The sequence below is a fragment of the Anomaloglossus baeobatrachus genome, chromosome 3 (assembly GCF_048569485.1).
Source record: "Anomaloglossus baeobatrachus isolate aAnoBae1 chromosome 3, aAnoBae1.hap1, whole genome shotgun sequence".
Lineage (NCBI taxonomy): Eukaryota > Metazoa > Chordata > Amphibia > Anura > Aromobatidae > Anomaloglossus > Anomaloglossus baeobatrachus.
This window is the reverse complement of record NC_134355.1, coordinates 115,747,047-115,770,636: the sequence shown is the minus strand read 5'-3', so window position 1 is coordinate 115,770,636 and position 23,590 is coordinate 115,747,047. Positions and strand designations below refer to the sequence as shown.

Genomic DNA, 23,590 nt, shown 5'->3' with positions numbered 1-23,590 from the left:
GCGCTTTCAAAAAAGCACACACGTACAAACGCACACGGACACACGTTCCGTGTGGTTTTACGTGTGTGTGCCTGCTACAATAGGGTAGCATTGGTTAAAGTGTCTCCGTGCCGCCGGTACGTGTAAAAAATGACAAACACGTGCCGGCAGCACGGATGTGTGGCGCTAGCCTAATGTGTAGGGATGCGTTTTTACTATGTCATCTGCCATTCAGCTCTGTTACATGGCTGCTAACAGCAGACACAGACAGCCATGTAGCAGAGCTGAATGGCAAATGACAGCAGACACAGACAGAGCCGCACTGTCAGAATGAACTCGGGTGAACTTCACCCGACTTCATTGTCATGCTGCGGCTCTGTCTGTGTCGCGTCCTGATTAGCGGTCACCTGTGAAGGACTCACCGGTGACCGCTAATCTCCTGAGTAACTGAATTGAGCAGCCCTCTCTCATACTCACCAATCCCCGATCCCCGGCGCTGCACGGCATTCACACTGCTCCGGCGGCTTTTACTGTTTTGAAAAAATCGGCCGCCCATTAAACAATCTCGTATTCCCTGCTTTCCCCGCCCACCGGCGCCTATGATTGGTTACAGTGAGACACCCCGCCACGCTGAGTGACAGGTGTCACACTGCACCCAATCACAGCAGCCGGTGGCCGTGTCTATACTGTGTAGTGAAATAAATAATTAAATAATTTAAAAAAACGACGTGCGGTCCCCCCCAATTTTAAAACCAGCCAGATAAAGCCATACGGCTGAAGGCTGGTATTCTCAGGATGGGGAGCTCCACGTTATGGGGAGCCCCCCAGCCTAACAATATCAGCCAGCAGCCGCCCAGAATTGCCGCATACATTATATGCGACAGTTCTGGGACTGTACCTGGCTCTTCCCGATTTGCCCTGGTGCGTTGGCAAATCGGGGTAATAAGGAGTTATTGGCAGCCCATAGCTGCCAATAAGTCCTAGATTAATCATGTCAGGCGTCTCCCCGAGATACCTTCCATGATTAATCTGTAAATTACAGTAAATAAACACACACACCCGAAAAAAGAGAATTTTGTTTACTTACCGTAAATTCTTTTTCTTATAGTTCCGACATGGGAGACCCAGACCATGGGTGTATAGCTTCTGCCTCCGGAGGACACACAAAGTACTACACTAAAAGTGTAGCTCCTCCCTCCGAGCATATACACCCCCCGGATGACAAATCCAACCAGTTTAGTGCAAAAGCTGAAGGAGGACATCCACCCATAAGTAGAGATAGAGTAAAACCCGGAATAACCGGAACCTCTGTCTACAACAACAGCCGGTGATACAAGAAAACTGCCAACAGGCAACAGGGAGGGTGCTGGGTCTCCCATGTCGGAACTATAAGAAAAAGAATTTACGGTAAGTAAACAAAATTCTCTTTTTCTTCATCGTTCCTTATGGGAGACCCAGACCATGGGACATCTCAAAGCAGTCCATGGGTGGGAAATAAACAGAAACTGAGAAGTAGGCAAAACCTAACTTCACAAATGGGCGACAGCCGCCCGAAGGATGCGTCTGCCCAAGCTCGCATCTGCCGAAGCATGAGCATGCACTTGGTAGTGCTTCGAAAAGGTGTGCAGACTAGACCAAGTGGCAGCCTGACAGACCTGCTGAGCCGTAGCCTGGTGCCTGAAAGCCCAAGAGGCACCGACAGCTCTGGTCGAGTGCGCCTTGAACCCCGGCGGGGGAGGCACCTGAGAACATTGGTAGGCATCTGATATGGCCGACCTAATCCAACGAGCTAGGGTCGGTTTAGAAGCCGAGAGACCCTTGCGCTGATCTGTGGTCAGCACAAAAAAGAGAGGTGCACCGCCTAAGAACGGCGGTGCGTGACACATAGATCCGGAGCGTCCGCACCAAATCTAAAGCATGCAACGCTTTCTCAAAGCGATGCACAGGGCCCGAATAAAGGGAAGACAATGAAATGTCCTGGTTAAGGTGGAAAGGAGACACCACCTTAGGGAGAAAACCCCGGAGTCGGACGGAGAACCACCTTGTCTTGGTGAAAAAAACAAAAAGGGTGACTCCGAAGAGAGCACAGTCAAATCAGAGACTCTCTTGAGAGAAGTTATGCCCACCAGAAAGGCCACTTTCTGTGAAAGACGAAACAACGAAACCTCCCTAAGAGGCTCAAAGGGGGGTTTCAGTAAGACCGTGAGGACCAGATTAAGGTCCCAGGGATCCAGAGGCCGCCGGTAAGGCGGAATGATGTAAGATGTGCCCTGCATGAAGGTGCGCACCTGGGCCAGTCGGGCGATACGCCGCTGGAACAACACTGATAGAGCCGAGACCTGTCCCTTGAGGGAATTGAGGGAGAGTCCTAGCTGCAGACCGGACTGTAGAAAGGACAAGATGGTCGGCAAGGAAAAAGGCCAAGGAGCATGGCCGGAAGAGCGACACCAGGACAGGAAAATTCTCCAAGTCCTGTGGTAAATCCTGGCCGAGGAAGACTTCCGAGCCTGAGTTATAGTGGAGATGACCTCGGAAGGAATGCCTGAAGCCGTAAGGATCCAGGACCCAAGAGTCACGCCGTCAATCTGAGAGCCACAGAATTCTGGCGGAAAAACGGACCTTGTGAGAGAAGGTCTGGGCAGTCCGGGAGATGCCACGGCACCTCTACGGACAGACGGAGCAGGTCTGGGAACCAAGCTCGCTTGGGCCAGTCTGGGGCGATGAGTATGACCCGACGGCCTTCCATTCTGATCTTGCGCAGAACTCTGGGCAAGAGGGGAAAAACACGTAGGTCAGACGGAACTGGGACCAATCCTGAACCAGCGCGTCCGCCGCCAAGGACTGAGGATCGTGGGAGCGAGCCACGTAAACCGGGACCTTGTTGTTGTGCCGGGATGCCATTAGATAACTTCCGGAGTGCCCCACTTGCGGCAGATTGACCGGAACACTGCCGGACGCAGGGCCCACTCGCCGCTGTCCACGGTTTGACGGCTGAGATAATCTGCCTCCCAGTGTTCTACGCCTGGGATGTGGACTGCGGAATGCGTTGAATTTCCAACAGGGCTAGGCGGCTGCGAGTCCCCCCCTGGTGATTGATGTAGGCAACTGCTGTCGCGTTGTCTGACTGCACTCGAATGTGCTTGCCCACCGACAGGTGGTGAAAAGCTACGAGAGTTAGGAGCACAGCTCTGATTTCCAGCACATTGATCGAGAGGGCTGATTCAGACAGAATCCAAGTGCCCTGTGCTCGGTGGTGGAGAACACTGCTCCCCAGCCGGATAGACTGTCATCCGTGGTGAGAATTACCCGGGACGGGGCCAGAAAGGAGCGTCCCTGGGACAGAGAGAGGGGCCTAAGCCACCACTAAAGAGAGCTCCTAGTCTGTGGCGACAGAGCCACCAGCTTGTGCAAAGAAGAGGGCCGCTTGTCCCAACAGCGGAGAATGTCCAGCTGCAGGGGACGCAGATGGAACTGGCAAAGGGAACCGCTTCCATTGACGCCACCATCTGACCCAGCACCTGCATGAGGTGCCTGATGGAATGACGGGGGAGCCTCAGCAGAGAGCGAACCGCCAGATGAAGGGACTGCTGTTTGACTAAGGGCAGCTTCACAAGTGCCAGCAGAGTCTCGAATTGCATCCCTAGGTACATAAGTTCCTGGGTCGGGGTCAGAGTGGACTTGTAGCGAGAGTGAGCGCGACACTCCGCTGACAGTCTGCACTGGATGAAGCCTTAACTAGAAGGTCGTCCCGGAAAGGAATCACTGCCAACCCCTGGAGGTGCAGAACCGCAACCACTGCTGCCGTGACCTTGTGAATACACGAGGGGCCGTGGCTAACCCGAAGGGGAGAGCCACGAATTGGAAATGTCCCTCTCCGATTACAAAACGTAGCCAACGCTGGTGTGAAACTGCGATTGGCATATGCAGATAGACATCTCTGATGTCGATGGATGCTAAGAAATCTCCTAGGGTCATTGACTGATCGCAGAGACTCCATGCAAAAAAGCCGCACCTGAACATGCTTGTTGAGAAGCTTGAGATCCAGGTCGGAAGGCACCGTCCTTTTCGGGGACTAGGAAGAGATTTGAGTAGAAATCTCAGAACCGTTCCCAGTCGGGAACAGGTACAATTACTCCATTGGCCTGCAAGAATGCCACGGCCTGTGAGAAGGCGGCGGCCTTGGAGCCCCCTGCGGAGGTGACAGAAAAAAATCTGTTTGGCGGGCTGGATAGAATTCCATTCTGTAGCCGTGGGGATGGTATCCCACACCCACTGATCGAAGACGTGTTGGAACCACACGTCGCCCAAGCTTAAATTATCATTGGCTCTGTATTTTCGGGGCGGCCGGGACTCGAACTCGTGGAGCTGTGAGTTCATTGTTTCAAAGGCAGCAGCTTTACCACTGAGCTACTGCCTCTATTTGGGAGAGCCTGCCACCGACCAAGGCCGTTACTGGCGCGGCCAGATAATCAAGAGGAGGCTGCCTTAGAGGCAGCAGCTCCTGCTGACTTCTGAGGACGCGGCTTCATGCGCCAGTTGGTTTACGGACCCTGGCTGAGTTAGTGGACGAGGCCTAGGGCTTAGAGGATGACCAGTTAGAGGGACGAAAGGAACGAAACCTCGACTGGTTCCTGCCCTGGGGGTTTGTGGCATGGAAGTACTCTTCCTGCCAAAAGCTTCCTTAATAATTTCATCCAGCTGTTCCCGAATAGACTGGTCCCAGCAAAAGGGAGCCCAGCAAGGAACTTCGTAAGAAGCATCTGCCTTCCACTCTCGAAGCCACAGGAGCCTGCGGATAGCGAGGGAAGTAGCCGAGGCCACCGCAGTGCGGTGACAGTCTCCAGCATGGCAGACATGGCATAGGATGAAAAGACTAAAGCCTGGAAGTTAAGGCAACCATTTCAGGCATAGAGTCCCTGGTGAGGGAATGCATCTCCTCCAGAGAAGCAGAGATGGCTTTGAGAGCCCGCACTGCTGCAAAAGATGGGGAGAACGAGGCCCCTGCCGCCTCATATTTAGGTTTGGCCAGAAGGTCAACCTGGCGGACAGTGGAATCCTTAGAGAGGTGCCGTCAGCCTCTGATACAACTGTCCGGGCTGAAAGTCTAGACACCGGAGGGTCCACCCTTGGTGAATGAGCCCACTCCTTGACCACCTCTGGTGGAAGGGGAAAACAGTCATGAGAACCACGCTTTGGGAAGCGTCTGTCAGGACGGGCTCTGGGCCTGGTCACAGTGGCTGAAAAACTGGAGTGGTTAAGGAACACACTCCTTGTTCTCTTAAGGTATACAGATGCTTTTCTGCCAGAGGGGGATGCTCCCCTGATACAGGCGGATTGAGGTCCAGTACAAATATAATGGACGCAATCAAATCATTAGCATCTGCGTCACCTTCGGACAGATCAATGGTACATGAAGTGGCGTCCGAGCCCCTAGTAAAGGCATCCTCCTCGTCCTGCAAGTCAGCTCGTGAATCAGAGCCGTGGGACGAGGAAGGAAGGGGAACCTGCGTCTCCGTTTTAGGAGGACGGGGTCTGAGACCAAATGAAGAATCCTCTGTGAGCTTTGCTGAGCAAGCCGTAGCAGCAGAAGCGCCCTGAGAAGGGGGCTGATGCATGCTCAGCAGAGTCCGGGACAGCTGTCCCCTGGAGAGAGGGATTATACTCAAACCGGGGGTTCAGCCACCGGAGCCGGAGCAGCCGGAGGGACCACTGATGAGCTTCCAGGCTGATGTTAGAGTAAGCATCACAATGTGGTTATGTGCTCGGTACAGGCAGTACGAGTCTACATGCAGTGCATAGTAAGAACAGCCTTGCAGCCTTGCTCTGATGTGAGACATGCTGCAGAAGTGGGGGCTCTGTCCAGAATGACCCCCAGCAGAGTGTATAAGCAACTGCACAACCGGAGGTTGTGATTTGCCAGACTGTTTAACATAGAGACATCTCTGTGCCCTCCAGATCCCCCAGCCCAGGCCCCCATTTGTCACAATGTGGTATGCAGCATTGAGAACGCTGATAAAATGGCGCCGGAGCGAGGAGAGGGGGCGGGGCCTACTCTGAGAGCGGGCTCCGGAGGGCAAATGAGGTATACAGGGGAGGGAATCTTTCCTCAGTGAGGAGTGTCCGCTCCCTGTGCTGAACAGCCGCTGGGCGGAGCCGCACTGTCTCTCTGCATGACTGACATGCAGGGGCACTGAAACCGAAAGTAGGCCGCAACTGAAGCCGGGGCCTAGATTTTTACATGCGGCCGACGAGCAGGCACCCTCGGCGCGGTTCTCAGGAAAAACCCAGAGAACCGTCCGGAAATCACAGCAAAGTTAACAAACACACTCCCCCCTCAATAAATGTACAAGGGACCCCTGAATAACGTCTCAATACTTAGCTTATGAGACGCAGGGCCATGTCCCTGGGGGGGGGGTAAACGCTCCGTCCGGCAGGATCCTGACAGGGCTGCGGATGTAGACCGGTCTCCTGCAAGCAGAGAGAACTGTGATGGCTCCCACTTCAAGCCAGAGCCCCAGGGGATGGTGAAGGAGCGCAGCATGTAAGGCTCCAGCCTTGTAAAGTCAACCTTAACAGCACCGCCGACACAGTGGGGTGAGAAGGGACATGCCGGGAGTCCAGACTGGACCCGCTTTTCTTCCAAATCTTTGAAATCAAAAAATTAAAAATCAAAAATCAGAAAATGCATGTGTGTGTGTGACCTCCTGAACACAAAGCATTGAACTGGTTGGATTTGTCATCCGGGGGGTGTATATGCTCGGAGGGAGGAGCTACACTTTTAGTGTAGTACTTTGTGTGTCCTCCGGAGGCAGAAGCTATACACCCATGGTCTGGGTCTCCCATAAGGAACGATGAAGAAAAATCCTTTATTAGAAATAAAAAACACAAACATATACCCTGGTTAACCACTTTAATCAGCCCCAAAAAGCCCTCCATGTGCGGCGTAATCCAGGATGCTCCAGCGTCGCATCCAGCTCTGCTGCATGGAGGTGACCGGAGCTGCAGCAGACACAGCCGCTCTGGTCACCTCCACACAGCAACTGAAGACAGCCGCGTGATCAGCTGAGCTGTCAGTGAGGTTACCCGCTGTCACTGGATACAGCGGTGGCCGCGGGTAACCTCAGTGACAGCTCAGCTGATCGCGCTACTCACCGCCGCTCCTCTCACCTCCACGCAGCAACTGAGGTGAGTAGCGCGATCAGCTGAGCTGTCACTGAGGCTACCCGCGGCCACCGCTGGATCCAGTGACAGCGGGTAACCTCAGTGACAGCTCAGCTGATCGCGCGGCTGTCTTCAGTTGCTGTGTGGAGTTGACTGGAGCGGCTGTGTCTGCTGCAGCTCCGGTCACCTGCATGCAGCAGCGCTGGAAGCGACGCTGGAGCATCCTGGATTACGCCGGACATGGAGGGCTTTTTGGGGCTGATTAAAGTGGTTAACCAGGGTATATGTTTGTGTTTTTTATTTCTAATAAAGGATTTTTTCGGGTGTGTGTGTTTATTTACTGTAATTTACAGATTAATCATGAAAGGTATCTCGGGGAGACGCCTGACATGATTAATCTAGGACTTATTGGCAGCTATGGGCTGCCATTAACTCCTTATTACCCCGATTTGCCAATGCACCAGGGCAAATCGGGAAGAGCCGGGTACAGTCCCAGAACTGTCGCATATAATGTATGCGGCAATTCTGGGCGGCTGTTGGCTGATATTGTTAGGCTGGGGGGCTCCCCATAACGTGGAGCTCCCCATCCTGAGAATACCAGCTTTCAGCCGTATGGCTTTATCTGGCTGGTTTTAAAATTGGGGGGGACCGCACGCCGTTTTTTTTAATTATTTAATTATTTATTTCACTACACAGTATAGACACGCCCACCGGCTGCTGTGATTGCGTGCAGTGTGACACCTGTCACTCAGCGTGGGGGCGTGTCTCACTGTAACCAATCATAGGCGCCGGTAGGCGGGGAAAGCAGGGAATACGAGATTGTTTAATGGGCGACCGGCTTTTTTAAAACCGTAAAAGCCGCCGGAGCAGTGTGAACGCTGTGCATCGCCGCGCATCGGGGATCGGTGAGTATGAGAGAGTGGGTAAGAGGGATAGACTGACATGGTCAGAGAGAGAGGGACAGAGATCGTGACCGACTGACAGAGATTAGTGAATGACAGACATTGTGAGGCGCTTCAGAACGCAGCTTTTCAGCTGCACTCTGAAGCGGACCTTTTTTAAGCTGCGGTGCAGAGCGCACACCTGCGCACATAGCCTCAGACATCAAAATCGTATGAGGGATGTCACACGTTTCAATTGACTAGGTTTGCGCAACAAAACGCTCAATTCTAGACAAAGATACGATGTGTTTGCGATCAACGGTTTTGCGTTCAATCCTGATCGCACGTAGCTGTCACACGCAGATACCTCACAAACGATGCCGGATGTGCGTCACTTACAACTTGACCCCAACGACGGATTGTGAGATATATTGAAGCGTGTAAAGTGGGCTTTAGAGCTTCCTGCACACACAATGGACATGCCCACCACCGCCACTGCACCCATGTATGCAAAAAAAGTATCCTTTTTGCATATATCGGGCCAATATGCATTGGCATTCCATTTTTTTTACTACTGTTGCTTCTGCGGATGGAACAGGTAAGTAATTCTTCTTGTGCCGGTTTCTCGCACGGATGCTTTTTGATTGATCCAGGATAACCCCATTAATATGTATTAGTACCTAATGTGTTGGAATATTATTTGCTTTCACAAAGTACATTGGATTATATAATAAAAGTCCATTTTTTTTTCAGTGAAAAGTCCAACCTGGCACTGACCATCAGTGACGAGGAGAATAATGTTGTGGCTCATGCGGCCTTTCTGGACTATCCAAGCTGGGATGTGTCAGATCAAGCAGAATGGGAAGATTGGATGTATGGCAACTATGAAGAGACAGACAAATGCACAGTGAGTATAATCATAATGTGTAATTAAAACCCGAAATACTGTGTAAGACGCTAAGAGAAGTTATCGTAATATCATGAAAGATATATTTTTTTGTGTGCCATATTTTTTTATTTTTTCCATCTTAAGTTACTTAAAAACATGAATGACTGAAATAAAAAATAAAGGAGCATTGAGTCCCATCAGGTGATCCCATCGACTGCTATAGGCACACAACAGATTGTTTGCTGCAGGTGACTCGCCCACCCCAGGGCTATGGGACACCCGGAGTCGGGCCGGACTAGTCCGGGGGTAGTCAGTGGTGGCGGGGCCCGACTCCGTGACCCTGGTGGGGTCAACTAATATGGCAGTTATGGTGGTGGTGATATTAATTAAAGTTTGTGGAATTATTCGTGACGCCACCTGTGGATTGCGGCTATGGAGCCGCCGCTGCGGGATGGGACCTCCGGGGCTGATGGATTAGCAGCTGGGATGGTTCTGCTCCCCACAGGTGGAGCGGTACCCCGGGGCAACCGTTGGTGCTTGTAAGAGTCTATGATGCTTTGGAAGTGGATGCGGTGCAGGGCGAAATAAAGGAGGCAACACCAGGGGGTGCAGTTTCAAGATCTTTTACTCACTGTTCAGCTGCTGTAGACAAGGGGTTGCCCACTGGTGTGCTGGGATCCCCTGTCAGGGGCCTCCGCCGATCCCGGGTAGATCTCAAGATAAATGCCGGTGCACCCTAGTTTGTGTCTCCTTCCTAGACTGTCTTCATAGCCTTGACCTTTGTAGATAGACTTGTCTCGGCCTCCACCATAGGTTCTGGTCAAGAAGGCTTGCCTGGATGGAATCTTGCCCTCTTCCCAGGGTATCTACGGTGGGTTGTGGCCCGGTGCGCTTGCAACCACCCTGGGCCTCGGTGTTTACTTTTGGAAATGTCTTTCTTTCCTTAGTTTCTAGGGACTGTCCCTGATTGCAGCCTGATCCCTCCACCCGATGTTCTAGTGGAACAGGCCACGAGCTTGAAAGCCTTTCAGTGGCCCTGGAATCCTTTCTTTCTTAGTCTGTGGTGTCACCTGGGCCTAGCTGGGCCCCAGAATCTCCACCAGGAAGCTTCTCCTTCTCTGTCACTTTTCTGAGGTGTCTACCTCCTTCTCCTTCTCTCTCCAACTCTCCAACTCAACTGCTCCAGACTCACTGCTTCCAACTAACTGACCTTGAACTTCCTGTTCTGCTCTAACCTTCTGTTGGCTCCTCCCACTTTCCCAGTTGCTAGGCCCCACCCTATGGGAGAAGAGATGGGTCTTACGGCCCCCCATCATACAGCATGGGGGTAGCTGCCACTATCTCCGGTCCCAACATATGCCTAACAATGGGTGTAGTGTGAATTTGCCTGTGAACCGGCGTTTACCTTTGTCCTTAGCCAGGATGGGACATCACACCTCTGGCTGAGGTGCAATGTCTCTGTGGCGACGGAAGCCTCAGGGGCGCCACACAGGCTCCACTGGCAGTACTGGGCATATTGGGATCATTTATGTTAATATGGAAAGATGGTGACATCAGATTGGTTCCTAAACATTAACCAATTACAATTTAAAGATATGAGAGACATGTTTTTCAAGTCAGCTTTATTTTTTTAATAATAATAATAATAATAATAATAAAAAATGTATTCATTGATAAAGCTCTATTAATTCCACAGCGCTTTACATACATTAGCAACACTATCCCCATCGGGGCTCACAATCTATATTCCCTATCAGTATGTCTTTGTAGTCTGGGAGGAAACCAGAGGAATTCCAAACAAACACGGGGAGAACATACACACTCCTTGCAGATGTTGTCCTTGGTGGGATTTAAACCCGGGACCCCAGCAAGGCTGCAGTGCTAACCACTGAGCCACCTCTTTGTGACTACATTGCCATTATTTTTTTTTTTTAATTCTTTTATTTATAAATGTAATCCTTTAACAGTACACGTAACAGTTCTTAAGATCAAATGGACCTTTGTAAGATACATTCAACACACCAAAAAATAGGACATAAGGCACACTTTACATTTTTACATTGTGACAGAAAATGTTCCCGCAAATGCCCCCTTTCAGGTGTATAGACATTCAAGGTTCCATCTAGCTTTTTCAAAGAATAAATTCATATTTAACAGGTAACATACGTAACTCACCAAGAATAGTAAGAAGCGAAAGAGGAAAAGACCAGAAAGAAAGCAAGAGAAATAAAACAAAGAATAGAAAAGAGTGAGAAACTGGGGAAAAGGAGAAGGGTGGTGGGGGGGAGGGCTGGGAGGTGGAGGGGCCAGGTGAGGGTAAGAAGGGGTGGGGGGGGCTGGGAGGTGAAGGGGCCAGGTGAGGGTAAGAAGGGGTGGTGGGGGGGCTGGGAGGTGGAGGGGCCAGGTGAGGGTAACAAGGGGGGGTGGGGGGGGGTCTGGGGATCCGCTTATGTACTACCTTCTGTGGTTCCCTCAGCCGCCTCAACACCGCCCACCAGAGCACCATAGTCCTCCGAATGCTGGAAGTCCATCCACTCCCTCCACGTGGCCCAAAATTTCTCATATGAGTTGTGTAATGATGAAGCTAGATCCTCCATATACATGAGGTCATTGACCTTATTGATCCATTGAACCAGCGAGGGGGGTGCCGTGCTCCTCCATCTCTCTGGGATGCACACTCTCACCGCCATGATGAGGAACTTCCTCAGAGATTTTTTGTATATTTTTTCAGAAGTCCCACAGTGATGTAACAGGGCGGCAGCAGGTCCCAATTCCTCCTCTCCACCCGTCACCCGTGAAATTATATCAGACACTCCCCTCCAGAAGGGCCGGATCGCCTCACATTCCCAGAACACGTGTAGAATGTTGCCCTCTGCTGTGCCACACCGCCAGCACATGGGATCAACCGTTGGGAACATCGCATGTAACCTCGAAGGTACTCTGTACCATCTGGTTAGCAGCTTGTAGCTAGCCTCTTGAAACCTGGAGCTGATGGAGGATGTGTGCGCCAATCTGTAGACCCTTTCCCACTGTGTTGGTGTCAGCTGGATTCCCAGATCCCGTTCCCACTGTGAAGCAAAAGGGGGGATTTGTTGGTCCGGGGGCAAAGATAGGAGCGAATATACTGCCGAAAGAGAATGCCGTATCGTGCCTGGTCCCATACATATTTGTTCAAACTGTGTCTTGGGTCGCTGAAAGAGGGATCTGGCTGGAAGGCTACTGAAAAAGTGTGCCAGTTGCAAGCATCTCCAATGACCAAGTGAGCTGGGATCCTGTTTAGCTGCCAATCCCTCTACCGACGGCCAGGTGTCCCAGTTTCCAAAGTCCTCTACCCGATCCACCCCGCCCCGAACCCAAGACTGAAAAACTGGATCCGCTCTGCCTGGCTCAAAGGCAGGATGGCTCAGGATTGGCGTCAAGCTCGATTGCCTGGGTAACATTTCTGATTGCACCTACCCCGTATTACAGTATTTCACAGTTGACCCGATAGTTGGATGTGTTTTCAAGCTTGCATGGACCTCCGAGAGCACCCATGGCAATTTGTTGAGGGGAATTGGGGAAAAGGACTGTTCAATTTGTATCCAAGCCTTTTGAGACCCGTTCCTGCACCAATCAATCATTCTAGTTAGATGACCTGCTAAATGATACCTTCTCATGTCTGGCAGCCCAATCCCCCCGCTACACTTGGTCCTGTGCAAAATAGCTCTTTTTATTCGTACCGATTTACCTGCCCAAATGAAGGAGGACTGAATGGACTCCAGAGATTTGAAAAATCCTGAGGGTATTTTGATTGGGAGCGCCTGCAGTAGATATAGAATTCTAGGTAAGATATTCATTTTGTAAATCTGGCTTCTGCCAAACCAAGAGAATAATGATTTCCCCCATCTGTCACAGTCTCGCCTAATGGAAGACAGCAGAGACGGGAAATTCTGAGAGTAGAGCAGACCGAGATCCCCAGTCAGCCGTATCCCCAGGTAATTTAGAGATTGGGATGCCCATCGGAAATTAAACGATCCCTTCAACTCTTCCACCTCTTTGGATGAGAGATTTATGTTAAGGGCCTCAGATTTCGTGAAATTTATCTTGAAATTTGATAAACTGGAGTATCTCCGGAATTCCCTCATTAAGTTGGGCAGGGAGATCTTGGGGGCTGAAACGAAAAACAGGAGATCGTCCGCATATGCAGCTACTTTGTGCGTAACATGGCCCACCCCAATACCCGCAATATCTGAGTTGGCTCGTACGTGTCTGAGGAAGGGTTCTAGCGTCAAGATGAAGATTAAGGGAGACAGCGGACATCCCTGACGGGTGCCATTAGATATTTTAAATGGGTCCGACAGAATCCCATTCACTCGGACTCTCGCCGAGGGTACCGAGTATAAAGACATGATCCAACCCATCATTCCACTTCCCAACCCCAGACACCCGAGCGTGGCTTCCATAAAGGTCCAATCCACTCTATCAAAAGCCTTTTCGGCATCAGTTGACAGCAGGATAGAGGGTAGACCCCCACTTTTAGCTTTATATATCAAATTAATGGCCTTAACTGTGTTATCACGTGCCTCACGACCCGCCATAAACCCTGCCTGATCTGGGTGGATTATTTGAGAGATCAGAGGTGCCAGCCTGCTTGCAAGGATTTTAGCAAATAATTTTGTATCCACATTCAACAGGGATATCGGGCGATAGCTAGCACATTGTGTTGGGTCTTTCCCCATCTTAGGTATTACCGTGATGTGTGCTCTCAATGAATCTGCATTGGGAGTTGAGCCCTCTGAAGCCCTAGAATTAAAGGCTGACAGGAGGTATGGGGATATAATCTCCTTAAGTTTTTTGTAGTATACGAGGGGGAGTCCATCAGGCCCAGGTGCCTTTCCCGATTTGGATGACCCTATTGCGTCCACCAGCTCTTGATTTGAAATTGGAGTTTCCAATGCGGCTTTCTCGGAGTCTGTCAACCGCGGCATTTTTGCTTCTCTGATGTACTCTGAAATTTTACTTTTAATAGATGATATTGACAAAGTGGGGTCATGTGTCTCTAAATTATATAAGGATGCATAGAATTTTTGGAACGTCTCCGCAATTTCTGCCGAAGAATGTAATATTGATCCCTGAGGGTGTGTAGGGGAAATTTTTGATATAAAGGTTGTCGCCTGTTGTTGTCTGAGTGCTCTCGCTAATGTCTTGCTACACTTGTTCCCATATTCATAAAAATGTCTACGGCATCTATTAAGGACCCCTTTTGCCTTGCTGTTAAGTAGTTTCCGTAGCTCGTCCCGGACTTTGAATAAGGTTCCCCCCACCTCCGCCGAGGGCATCTGCTTATGTTGTGTCTCCAGATCTCTCAGCTGTGTTAGCAGTCTGTTGACCTCTAGTTCCCTTTCCCTCTTTCTTCTTGCCCCTTGCTGTATGAGAACCCCTCGAATAACACATTTGTGGGCCTCCCAGACCGTCGTTGGTGATGTATCCCCACCCGCGTTCAACGTAAAGTATTCAGTCAGGGAGTTCTGTACTGACTGAAGGCCTTCAGGGTCCTCCAGTAGGGAAGTGTTCAGTCTCCATTGACACTGCTGTGGAAACGGAGACTGTAGGGTTTAGAGCGATATTGAAATCATGATGATCATAATGAGTGTCCCCTCCACGAAATCCTCCATAGTTTCAACAAATCCGGCCAGGGTATCAATTTGCCCCACATTGGGGAGGTATATAGAAGCTAATGTGTAAATATGCGTAGCGATCCTGCCCTTCACCAACAATAGCCGTCCCCTGTCATCACTGCGGGAGTCCATGAATTCCCAAGGGATGGAGCGCGAGACAAGAATACTAGTACCTCGGGACTTCGGGTCCGGCGAGAAGCTATGATACGCCTCAGGGAACCAGCGTGATGTCAATTTAAACGGTTTATGTTTGCACAGATGCGTTTCTTGCAAGAAAGCAATTTGGACCCCCATTTTTTTTAACGTATTTGCCAGGATAGACCTCTTACCCGGGCTATGTAAACCTTTCACATTCAATGTCCCACATTTCACCTCCGAGTTCCCTGGTTTATGCATGTTGGGTCAGGAACAGTGTTGAACCCCCTACAAAACACTGACCGGATACGGGAAAGTGGGGTAAGGATCGGGTGGGGGGGGGATCAAGAATCAAGTAGAAAAAAGAACTAGCAGCAGAGAAGAAAGAGCAGAGAGAGAGAAAAAAAAAAAAAAAAGCGATAAGTATTAGCAGATAGAAAATATGAACAGTAACAGCTGGCCTAAAGGAATGGCCAGTAAGTTTCACACAATAAAACTATGCAGTCTCTGAAGAACTTAGAGACCTGGTGCTCTCCAGATGGGAGAACCACCCTTGGGGTGCGTGGAAGACCAAGGGCAAAAGCTAAACAAGCTCGAGGCAGAAATGACAATATTATAGTGAACTGAAAATCCATGTCTCACCCCCCCCGTTACACGACAGGGCAGTGAGAGGCACATTTCTTAGAAGAACAACACATTTATCAGACTATCCATCAACATTATCAATTGAAGGGTCCATGTGAGACCCCCTTAGGGGGAGAGAGAGACAAAGAGAGGGGGTGTGAAAGGGAAAGCGAAAGAGATAGAAAAGGGGAGAAAAAGATAAAGAAGAGAGAGAGTGGAGGAAGAGAGAAAAAGGGGCGAAAGAGAAACGACGAGCAGAGAGAGAGCGAAGAAAGAGAGAAAGGGACGAGAGAGAAAAGGAGGAGCAAGAAGAGAGAGGAGAAAGAGAGGGAAGAGAGAGAGAGAAGAGGGAGAGAAAAAGAGAAAAGGGAGGAACACAAACGGATAAAAGAGAGCATAGAGGGGGAATAATAATCTCTCCACCTCTCTCCCTGCCACCCAAGAAAAGAGAGACAAATATATTTCAAGTAGCAATTAACCCAATATTTAAGTTCGCGTCCGGCCTATAAGGGGCCATCCTCCCACATCTCCCGCTCCCCCCACCACAAGATAGAAAACCGCAATCAGACCCAAGTCTTCAATCTGGCTCCTCCTGGGAAGATTCTCCGGCCGGCTTGGGATCCCTGGAACTCTTCTGAGGTCTTGCACGGCGGCGTCCACCTTCTCTTCTTCTTTGGGGTAACCCGACGGGTCTGTCCATATGTAGCCAGTTAGGGATCTCCACTGCCGGTGTATCAAGAAATTGGAAGAGACCCTCCACCTCCTCCGGCCGCTCCAGCAGATATTGGTCTCCATTGTGGCGTACTATTAGGTGAAATGGATGTCCCCATCTGTAAGATGCTCCTTTCTCTTTAATTTTTTGTAGAATAGGGAGGAGCTGACGCCTCATATACAGGGTTCTGGCTGATATGTCAGGAAAAAGCTTGATTTCAGACCCTTTGTAAGAGACGGTTCCATGGACCCATGCCTTCCTCAGTATGGCTTCTTTATCCATGTAGTAATGCAGTCTGCACAGAACATCTCTCGGCTGTGCTGTGTCACCCGGCCCCTGGCGGAACACTCTGTGGACTCTGTCGATCACATAAGTGGAGTCCTCTGCAGCTCCCATCACTTTGTTGAAAATTAAAGTTACAGACTTAAGGAGGGCAGCTGCTGCTATCTCTTCTGGGATGCCTTTCAAACGAATATTATTTCGCCTCCCCCTGTTTTCTTGGTCATCTAACAGGATGGCGATATTTTGCAGGTGTGTACTGGCTTTGGATAGAGTTTGCTCCAGTGTGTTAACTCTTTCAAATAGTGTAAACACATCATTCTCCACTGCAGTGGTGCATGTATCCAGAGCATCAATGTCCCCTTTCACAATGGACAGAGCCCTCTCATGTGCCGCCTCCATTTTAGTAACTAGATTGTCCAGGTCATGTTTGGTGGGGAGAGCAGCCAGCAGCTGCAGGATGCGCTCTGTATCCACAGTGGATCTTCCTGGGTTAACTCCTTGTGTGATCTGACCTCCATTTTGGTTCCCCTGACTGTGTGGGGATTGACTGCTTTGGGAACCTGACAACTCCTGACATGCCTGGGAGGCCCTGCATTCATTACCCCCATGCATATCTCCATCAGTGCCCAGACTCCTGCTCTCTTCACCAGCCTGGCTCATCAAGCTCTGCTGTGGGGCCTGAACTCCACCGCCCCCCTCCTTCTGAGTATTCTGTGCAGCAGCCTCACCTCCTGTATACCCCTGCACCACTGGTCTCTGTGACGAAAGCAGAGATCTCGGTCCCAGCTGATCTCTGACGGTACCGCCCTGTACCTGCACGCCATGCATCGCCACCGCCACTTCTGTCCCGCTGCCACCACTGACGGCTGCTGTTGCTGCAGGCCCCTGCCTCATGGATGCAGGTGCCATTACTGGAGCAGGCCTGGAGACCGGAGAGAGCTTCCCCCCTTTGAACAGACGATCCACTGCTGCGCTGCTGCTTCTCAGGGCTGGTGGTCCGGTCTGTGGTGCTGTGCCTCTCTTCCCCGGCATGTTAGAGAGTGCCAGGTGGGTTTTGCTATGTTATTTGCCACCTCAGCCTGCAAGAGCTCCTACAGAGCACGTCTGCCTGCCATCAAGCTCAAGCCACGCCCCTACATTGCCATTATTTGTGCTAAAATTTATCAAAGTGTCACATGATGTTTGATGAATTTGACGCAGAAACTGCTGTATGAATACTGACATGAACAATACAATAGCCATATGTAGAAATTAAAGTATGAAAATGGAATCTGCATTACTGCCATGAACTTTAAAAATAAGGAGAAATTTGTCTTTTGAATTGATCAATACAACAGAGCCCCAACACCTCGTCACAGTATTTTGTACGTTGGAGTCATGGTAAGTTTTTTAACTGCATGAGAGGACACACATTAGCTAGGGACCCCAACGTAAAGAATACCGTGACGAGGTGTTGGGGCTCTGTTGTATTGATCAATTCAATAGCTAAATTTCTCCTTATTCTTTAGTTCATGGCAGTTATGGAGATTCCATTGTCATATTTTCATTCTCACATATAGCTATTGTATTTTTCAGGCCAGTATTCATACAGTAGTTTCTGCTTTACATGTATTCCCCTTGCACTGTCGCTGGTGTGCATACTTTCTCTCTATATAGTGAAGTTTTTTTAGGGTTTTTGCACCCAGTTCAGACTCAAAATTGGTGTTCCAGACATTATTTCTTAACTGATTTGTAGTCTTTCGTTTGTGAACCCAACCCCACCCACACCTATTGCAAGTCCACATTATATGCATATATAGCCTGGGTCTCAAGCTTCCCACACACAATAAGTTTTTTAACTGTAAGAGAGGACACACATTAGCTAGGGACCCCAACGTAAAGAATACCGTGACGAGGTGTTGGGGCTCTGTTGTATAGATCAATTCAATAGCCAAGTTTCTCCTTATTCTAAAAGTTCATGGCAGTTATGCAGATTCCATTTTCATACTTTCATTTCTACATATCGTTATTGTATTGTTCATGTCAGTATTCATACAGAAGTTTCTGCTTTACATTTATTCCCCTAGAATTAACAGCAGACGTGCTCAGTAGAGAAGGGACTAACTCAGCCCTTGAAATAGAGGTCCCTGATGCCGCTTTGTTTCAGGGAGGGGGCATACGCTGCAGCAGTGACTGCAGCATATGCCCACCCGATGGCCACTCATTTTAGTCTCCCAGCATGCACTTGGATTCTCAAACAAAGCATCATTAAACATGAAGTAATAGAAAAAAAATAAAGCCATTAGATAGCATAGTGATGAAACAATAGGGAATTTTTAATCAAAGTTTATTAGAAAAAAGATTAGATTACAAGTAGTTGTCCAGTAGTGCATAATCCCTTTAAAGAGAATCTTTTTGGCTACCTCATCTGAAACCAGCATAACGTAGAGACAGAGACCCTGATTGCAACGATGTATCGCTTAGTGCACTAGGTTTGTCGCGGGCGGGGAGGAGGGTGTCAGCACACTACGCTCCTCACCCCTTCTGCTCGGGTCCGGCGGTTGCTGCTCAGTGGTGGCTCGAGCTGTGGGCCGGATCCCGGGGGTTTCTCGAGCGGCACTCCTCGCCCGTGAGTGAAAGGGATTGGTTGGGTGTGGGGATTGTTTATTGTCCGTGACGCCACCCACGGTTGTGGTGATTGCACCACCGCTGCTCTAGATGGGGATCCCGGGGATGGTGATGCGGAGCAGCCAGGTGTTGTGTTGCCCCTCCGTGGGTAGGGGTTGGTGATCCCGGGGCCCGGTGATGGCTTGGGGGGTGCAGGGCCTGGTGGGCGCAGGGACGCGGGGGCAGCGCTGTGCCTTGCGGCACTGTGGTACTCACTCAGCCTGAGACGTTGACACAGTTTTTACGGTAAACCAAACGGCTGGTAAAACGGTCCCACGGACGGCTGCACTTGCTCTCCCAGTAGGTGACGGTGATGTCCCTCTTCCTAGCACCTTTGTGTACTTGTTGGTTGCGATGGGTCCCCACCGGTAACCCGCTCCCCGGCTTCAAGCTGGACCGGAGGAGCTCTACTCTTTGCCCGCAGGCGCTGGCCCTGAGAAACTGGTGCCTTGGCGGTGGCGGTGTCTCTCCTACTCTGGTTGGGCTGTTGCCTTCAATCGGGACTTGGTTGTTGGGGGATCTACGTCCCCTTCACTGACGGATTTGGCAAATTTTGGCGACTCCAAGCCTTGCCGGGGTCCGAGAGGCCCCTGCCCTGGTGCTGACTGTCCTTCGGAACACTGCTCCAGACCGCCGGGCACACAGCCTCCGGGGTCCTTCCAGGAACTTCCAAACGGTCCCCCTCCAGACAGTCACCGCCGTTGCTGACCTTGCTGACCTGTCCTGCACACAGCTGGACTACTTCAGGCTTTTGCACACTCTTTCTGTTCTGTCACCACTCTTGCTTTCCTCCTTTACTACTTTTCTTCCTTCTACTTTCACTTAGCTGTTTACTCCTTCACTCCCCTAGCTTATCTGCCTGGTTTTTCCCGCCTCCAGAGCTGTGATCTCCTCGGTGGGCGGAGCCAACCACCTGGCCCACCCCCTGGTGTGAATCATCAGCCTCTGGAGGAAGGCAACAAGGATTTTTGTTTAGCTTTGGTGTTCCTAACTGGGATGTAGGGTGTGGTGGTGTGTGACCTGTGTCCCCTGGCTTGCCCAGGGCGACACATTCCCCCTTAGCAAAATGCAGACCGTCCGCGGGCTGCCGTCCAACACCGGTTTTATTTTTCTGTAAAAGATAACATGGTAAAATAACATATGTACATTTTTAATAACTCTTCCCTTAACGGGAGGCACATTTCTTAAACGTTTCAAACGGTTTACGGTTACGGTTTCCGCTCTCTCCCACCCAAGCAACCTGGCCCTGATGCTGCCCCTAAAGCCCAGGCAGCACCCCTTGACCCACAGTCCAGCACAAGTCACCCGAGCGGGATCTGTCCTTCCCCTCCAGAGGGTAGCCACCGGTTCCTTTGGTGGCTGGGCCCCAGCCTGCTCTGCTCAGGGCCCTCCCTCCAACCTGCCTCTCCGGAGGCGGCATTGCGGAAACGGTAACGGCAAACAACATATTTACAAGCCACTTAACGTTTGTGGGTGCCCTGCAAGTTCACGGGCTTGTCCATGGATAGTTTCCATGCAAAACTTTTTAAATGGTCCCTACGGGGACAACGGTGCCGGCTCCAGCCGGTTCAATCACAAAGCAAATCAGGTTAAACTTCGGTAATCATTTTCATCATTAGCAGAACTTTCAAACTTTTTCAAACTTTTAAACAAACAAACACTCTTTACATTCCCTGACCCCTTTTACTCACAGAACGGTCTCCCAGTACCTAAGTGGAGGTCTACCTAGGTTGGAACGGGTGGACCTTCGGGGACCGGTGTCAGTGGTACTAGACAGTGGGGTAGAGGAAACAATCGGTTCCTCCTCCCTGCTATGGTGTGGAGCAGGCGGAGGTGTAGGGGAGCTGAGTACAGGTTCATCCCTGGGCACTGGCACTGGTTCTGGCTCACGGTTAACCGCTTCCACTACTTCTTCATCCACGGGTTGTGGGAACAGTATCACTGGAAGAATCACCGCGCCGTTCTGTGTAGGCCAGTTTGCTGGGAAGTCACCCATTACAGTGTGGATTACCTCTGCTGCCTTCTCTGCTGGTGGAGGAACCGGTACTTCAGCCTCTGCCTCCAACGCTGGGGGGCACCTTTTTAGATGGTCCCGGGAAACTGTGGCCAGGGTGCCCCCTTGGTCACGACTGATCTGGTAGGCCTTCCCATCTCCCCATTCTGTGGGTTGTATGACGTAAGGGACTTGCTCCCACTGATCATCCAGCTTGTGGGCCTTCCTCTTCCGTTTCAGCACTACATCTCCGGGCTGGAAAGGACCCGCGGACGCCTTCTGATTGAACCGGTGCTCCTGCTGTTCTCGACTTCGACTGAGGTTTTTCTCCACATACTCCTGGATTTGCCGGTATTGTGCTCTCCTCCGACTTTCCCACTCCACCGTCGAAGGAAGTGCTTCTGGGGCCTCCAACCCCATCTCCAGATCCACTGGCAGGCGGCCAGGCCGAGCCCTCATCAGATACGCTGGGGTGCACTTCGTCGAGCTAGAGGGGATATTATTGTACATGTCGACCAAGTCGGGTAACTTTTCCGGCCACAGGTTCCGTTCTTCCAGCGGTAGCGTCTTGAGAAGCCCCAGGACCAAGTGGTTCATTTTCTCGCACATGCCGTTGGTTTGGGCGTGGTACGGAGTGGTCCGGATTTTCTTGCAGCCGTACAACTTGCAGAATTCGTGGAACACCTCTGCTTCAAAGGCCGGGCCTTGGTCAGTCAGCACCTTTTCGGGGTACCCATGGGGTCGGCAAAAATAAGCCTGGAACGCTCGAGCAGCAGTTCGACCAGTCAGGTCCTTAACGGGGACTACCACCATAAATCTTGAGTAGTGGTCTACAATGGTCAATGCGTAGGTGTACCCACTTCGGCTAGGGGTGAGCTTGACATGGTCTAGGGCGACCAACTCCAGCGGCTGATGGGTGACTATTGGATGTAAGGGTGCCCTCTGGCTAGTCTCGTCCTTTCTCCTCAGCGTACAAGGACCGCACTCTCGGCACCAGGCTTCCACCGATTCACGCATCCCACTCCAATAGAACCGCTCCCTCAACAGCATCTCCAGCTTCTTCCACCCGAAGTGGCCAGCACCATCATGGTATGCCCGCAGGACAGTAGCGACGTCAGCTTGAGGAATGACCAACTGGCATATTTTCTCATGGGTCTTCGGGTTGATCAGCTCACGGTACAGCCTCCCTTGGTGTAGGTAATGCCGTTTCCGTTCCTTCCACAAGCGTTGGGCTTCGGCTGGAGCGGCAGGGTCTATTCCCGTAGCACCTTGTTCCACCAGAGTCTTAACAAGGCGAACAGCCGGCGCTTGGTCCTGAGCTTCCTGCCACTCTTGACTGGGCCGTGGGTCCAGATCCACTCGTTGCTGATGTACTTGTACCCTCTCAGTAGGCGGCTGGTGAAACGCAGGCAACTCGATCTCCTCGAGGTCGTCATCCTCGCACCCCTCTTCTGACAAATGGGGCATTCGGGAGAGTGCATCCGCATTTATGTTGACGCGACCGGCTCGGTACTTTATGGTGAAATCATAGTTGGCTAGCCGGGCTACCCACCGCTGCTCCAGCGCGCCTAACTTGGCCGTGTTCAGGTGAGTCAGCGGATTGTTGTCCGTAAACGCGGTGAATGTTGCTGCCGCCAAGTAGTGGCGGAACCGCTCCGTGATAGCCCACACCAACGCCAATAGCTCGAGCTTGAAGGAGCTGTAGTTCTCAGGGTTCCTTTCGGTCGGCCGGAGTTTTCGGCTAGCATAGGCAATCACCTTCTCCTTTCCATCCTGGACCTGGGATAGGACCGCTCCTAGCCCCACGTTACTGGCGTCCGTGTGGAGGATGAACGGGCGCCCATAATCAGGGTACGCCAGGACCTCTTCTCCGGTCAAGGCCGCCTTCAACTGGCAAAAGGACTCCTCATGCTTGTCCTCCCACGACAGTGGGGCTCCAATGGGTCTACCACCTTTGGTCTGTCCCACGAGGAGGTCTTGCATGGGGGCAGCCATCTTCGTGTACCCCTTTATAAAGCGCCGATAGTACCCCACCAGACCCAGAAACTGCCTTACTTCCCTCACTGTAGTTGGTCTCGGCCAGCTCTGGATGGCAGTAATCTTCTCAGGGTCGGGGGCGACACCATCCGCACTCACCACATGCCCTAGATACTGCACCCGGGGTTTCAGCAGGGGGCATTTAGAGGGCTTCAATTTCATCCCGTACTTGGCAAGGGACGCGAACACCTCGGCCAGGTGCTCCAGATGGGCCTCATACGTCTGGGAATAAACAATCACATCATCCAAGTACAACAGGACGGTCTCGAAGTTTAAATGTCCCAGACAGCACTCCATCAGCCGTTGAAAGGTTCCGGGGGCATTGCACAGCCCAAACGGCATGCTATTGAATTCGCAGAGCCCTATCGGGGTGGTGAAGGCGGTCTTCTCCCGGTCCTCTGGGGCCACGGCCACTTGCCAGTATCCGCTGGTGAGGTCAAGGGTCGAGAAGTAGTTTGCAGTTCTCAGTGCAGCCAAAGACTCTTCAATACGAGGTAATGGATAGGCATCTTTATGGGTTATCTGGTTGATCTTCCGGTAGTCCACACACATCCGCATGGTACCATCCTTCTTCTTGACCAGTACCAACGCAGC

At 51.1% G+C, this 23,590-nt stretch overlaps 1 protein-coding gene across 4 annotated transcripts in view; it reads left to right on the top strand.

Annotated features, from left to right (window-relative positions):
• CFAP61 (cilia and flagella associated protein 61) overlaps nucleotides 1-23,590 on the top strand; it is a 447,743-nt gene that overhangs the window by 4,840 nt on the left and 419,313 nt on the right. For all 4 annotated transcript variants that reach the window (XM_075339389.1, XM_075339390.1, XM_075339388.1 and 1 more), the window contains exon 3: nucleotides 8,775-8,928. In XM_075339389.1, the coding sequence (XP_075195504.1) occupies nucleotides 8,775-8,928 (154 nt within the window). The remainder of the gene's footprint in view (nucleotides 1-8,774; nucleotides 8,929-23,590) is intronic.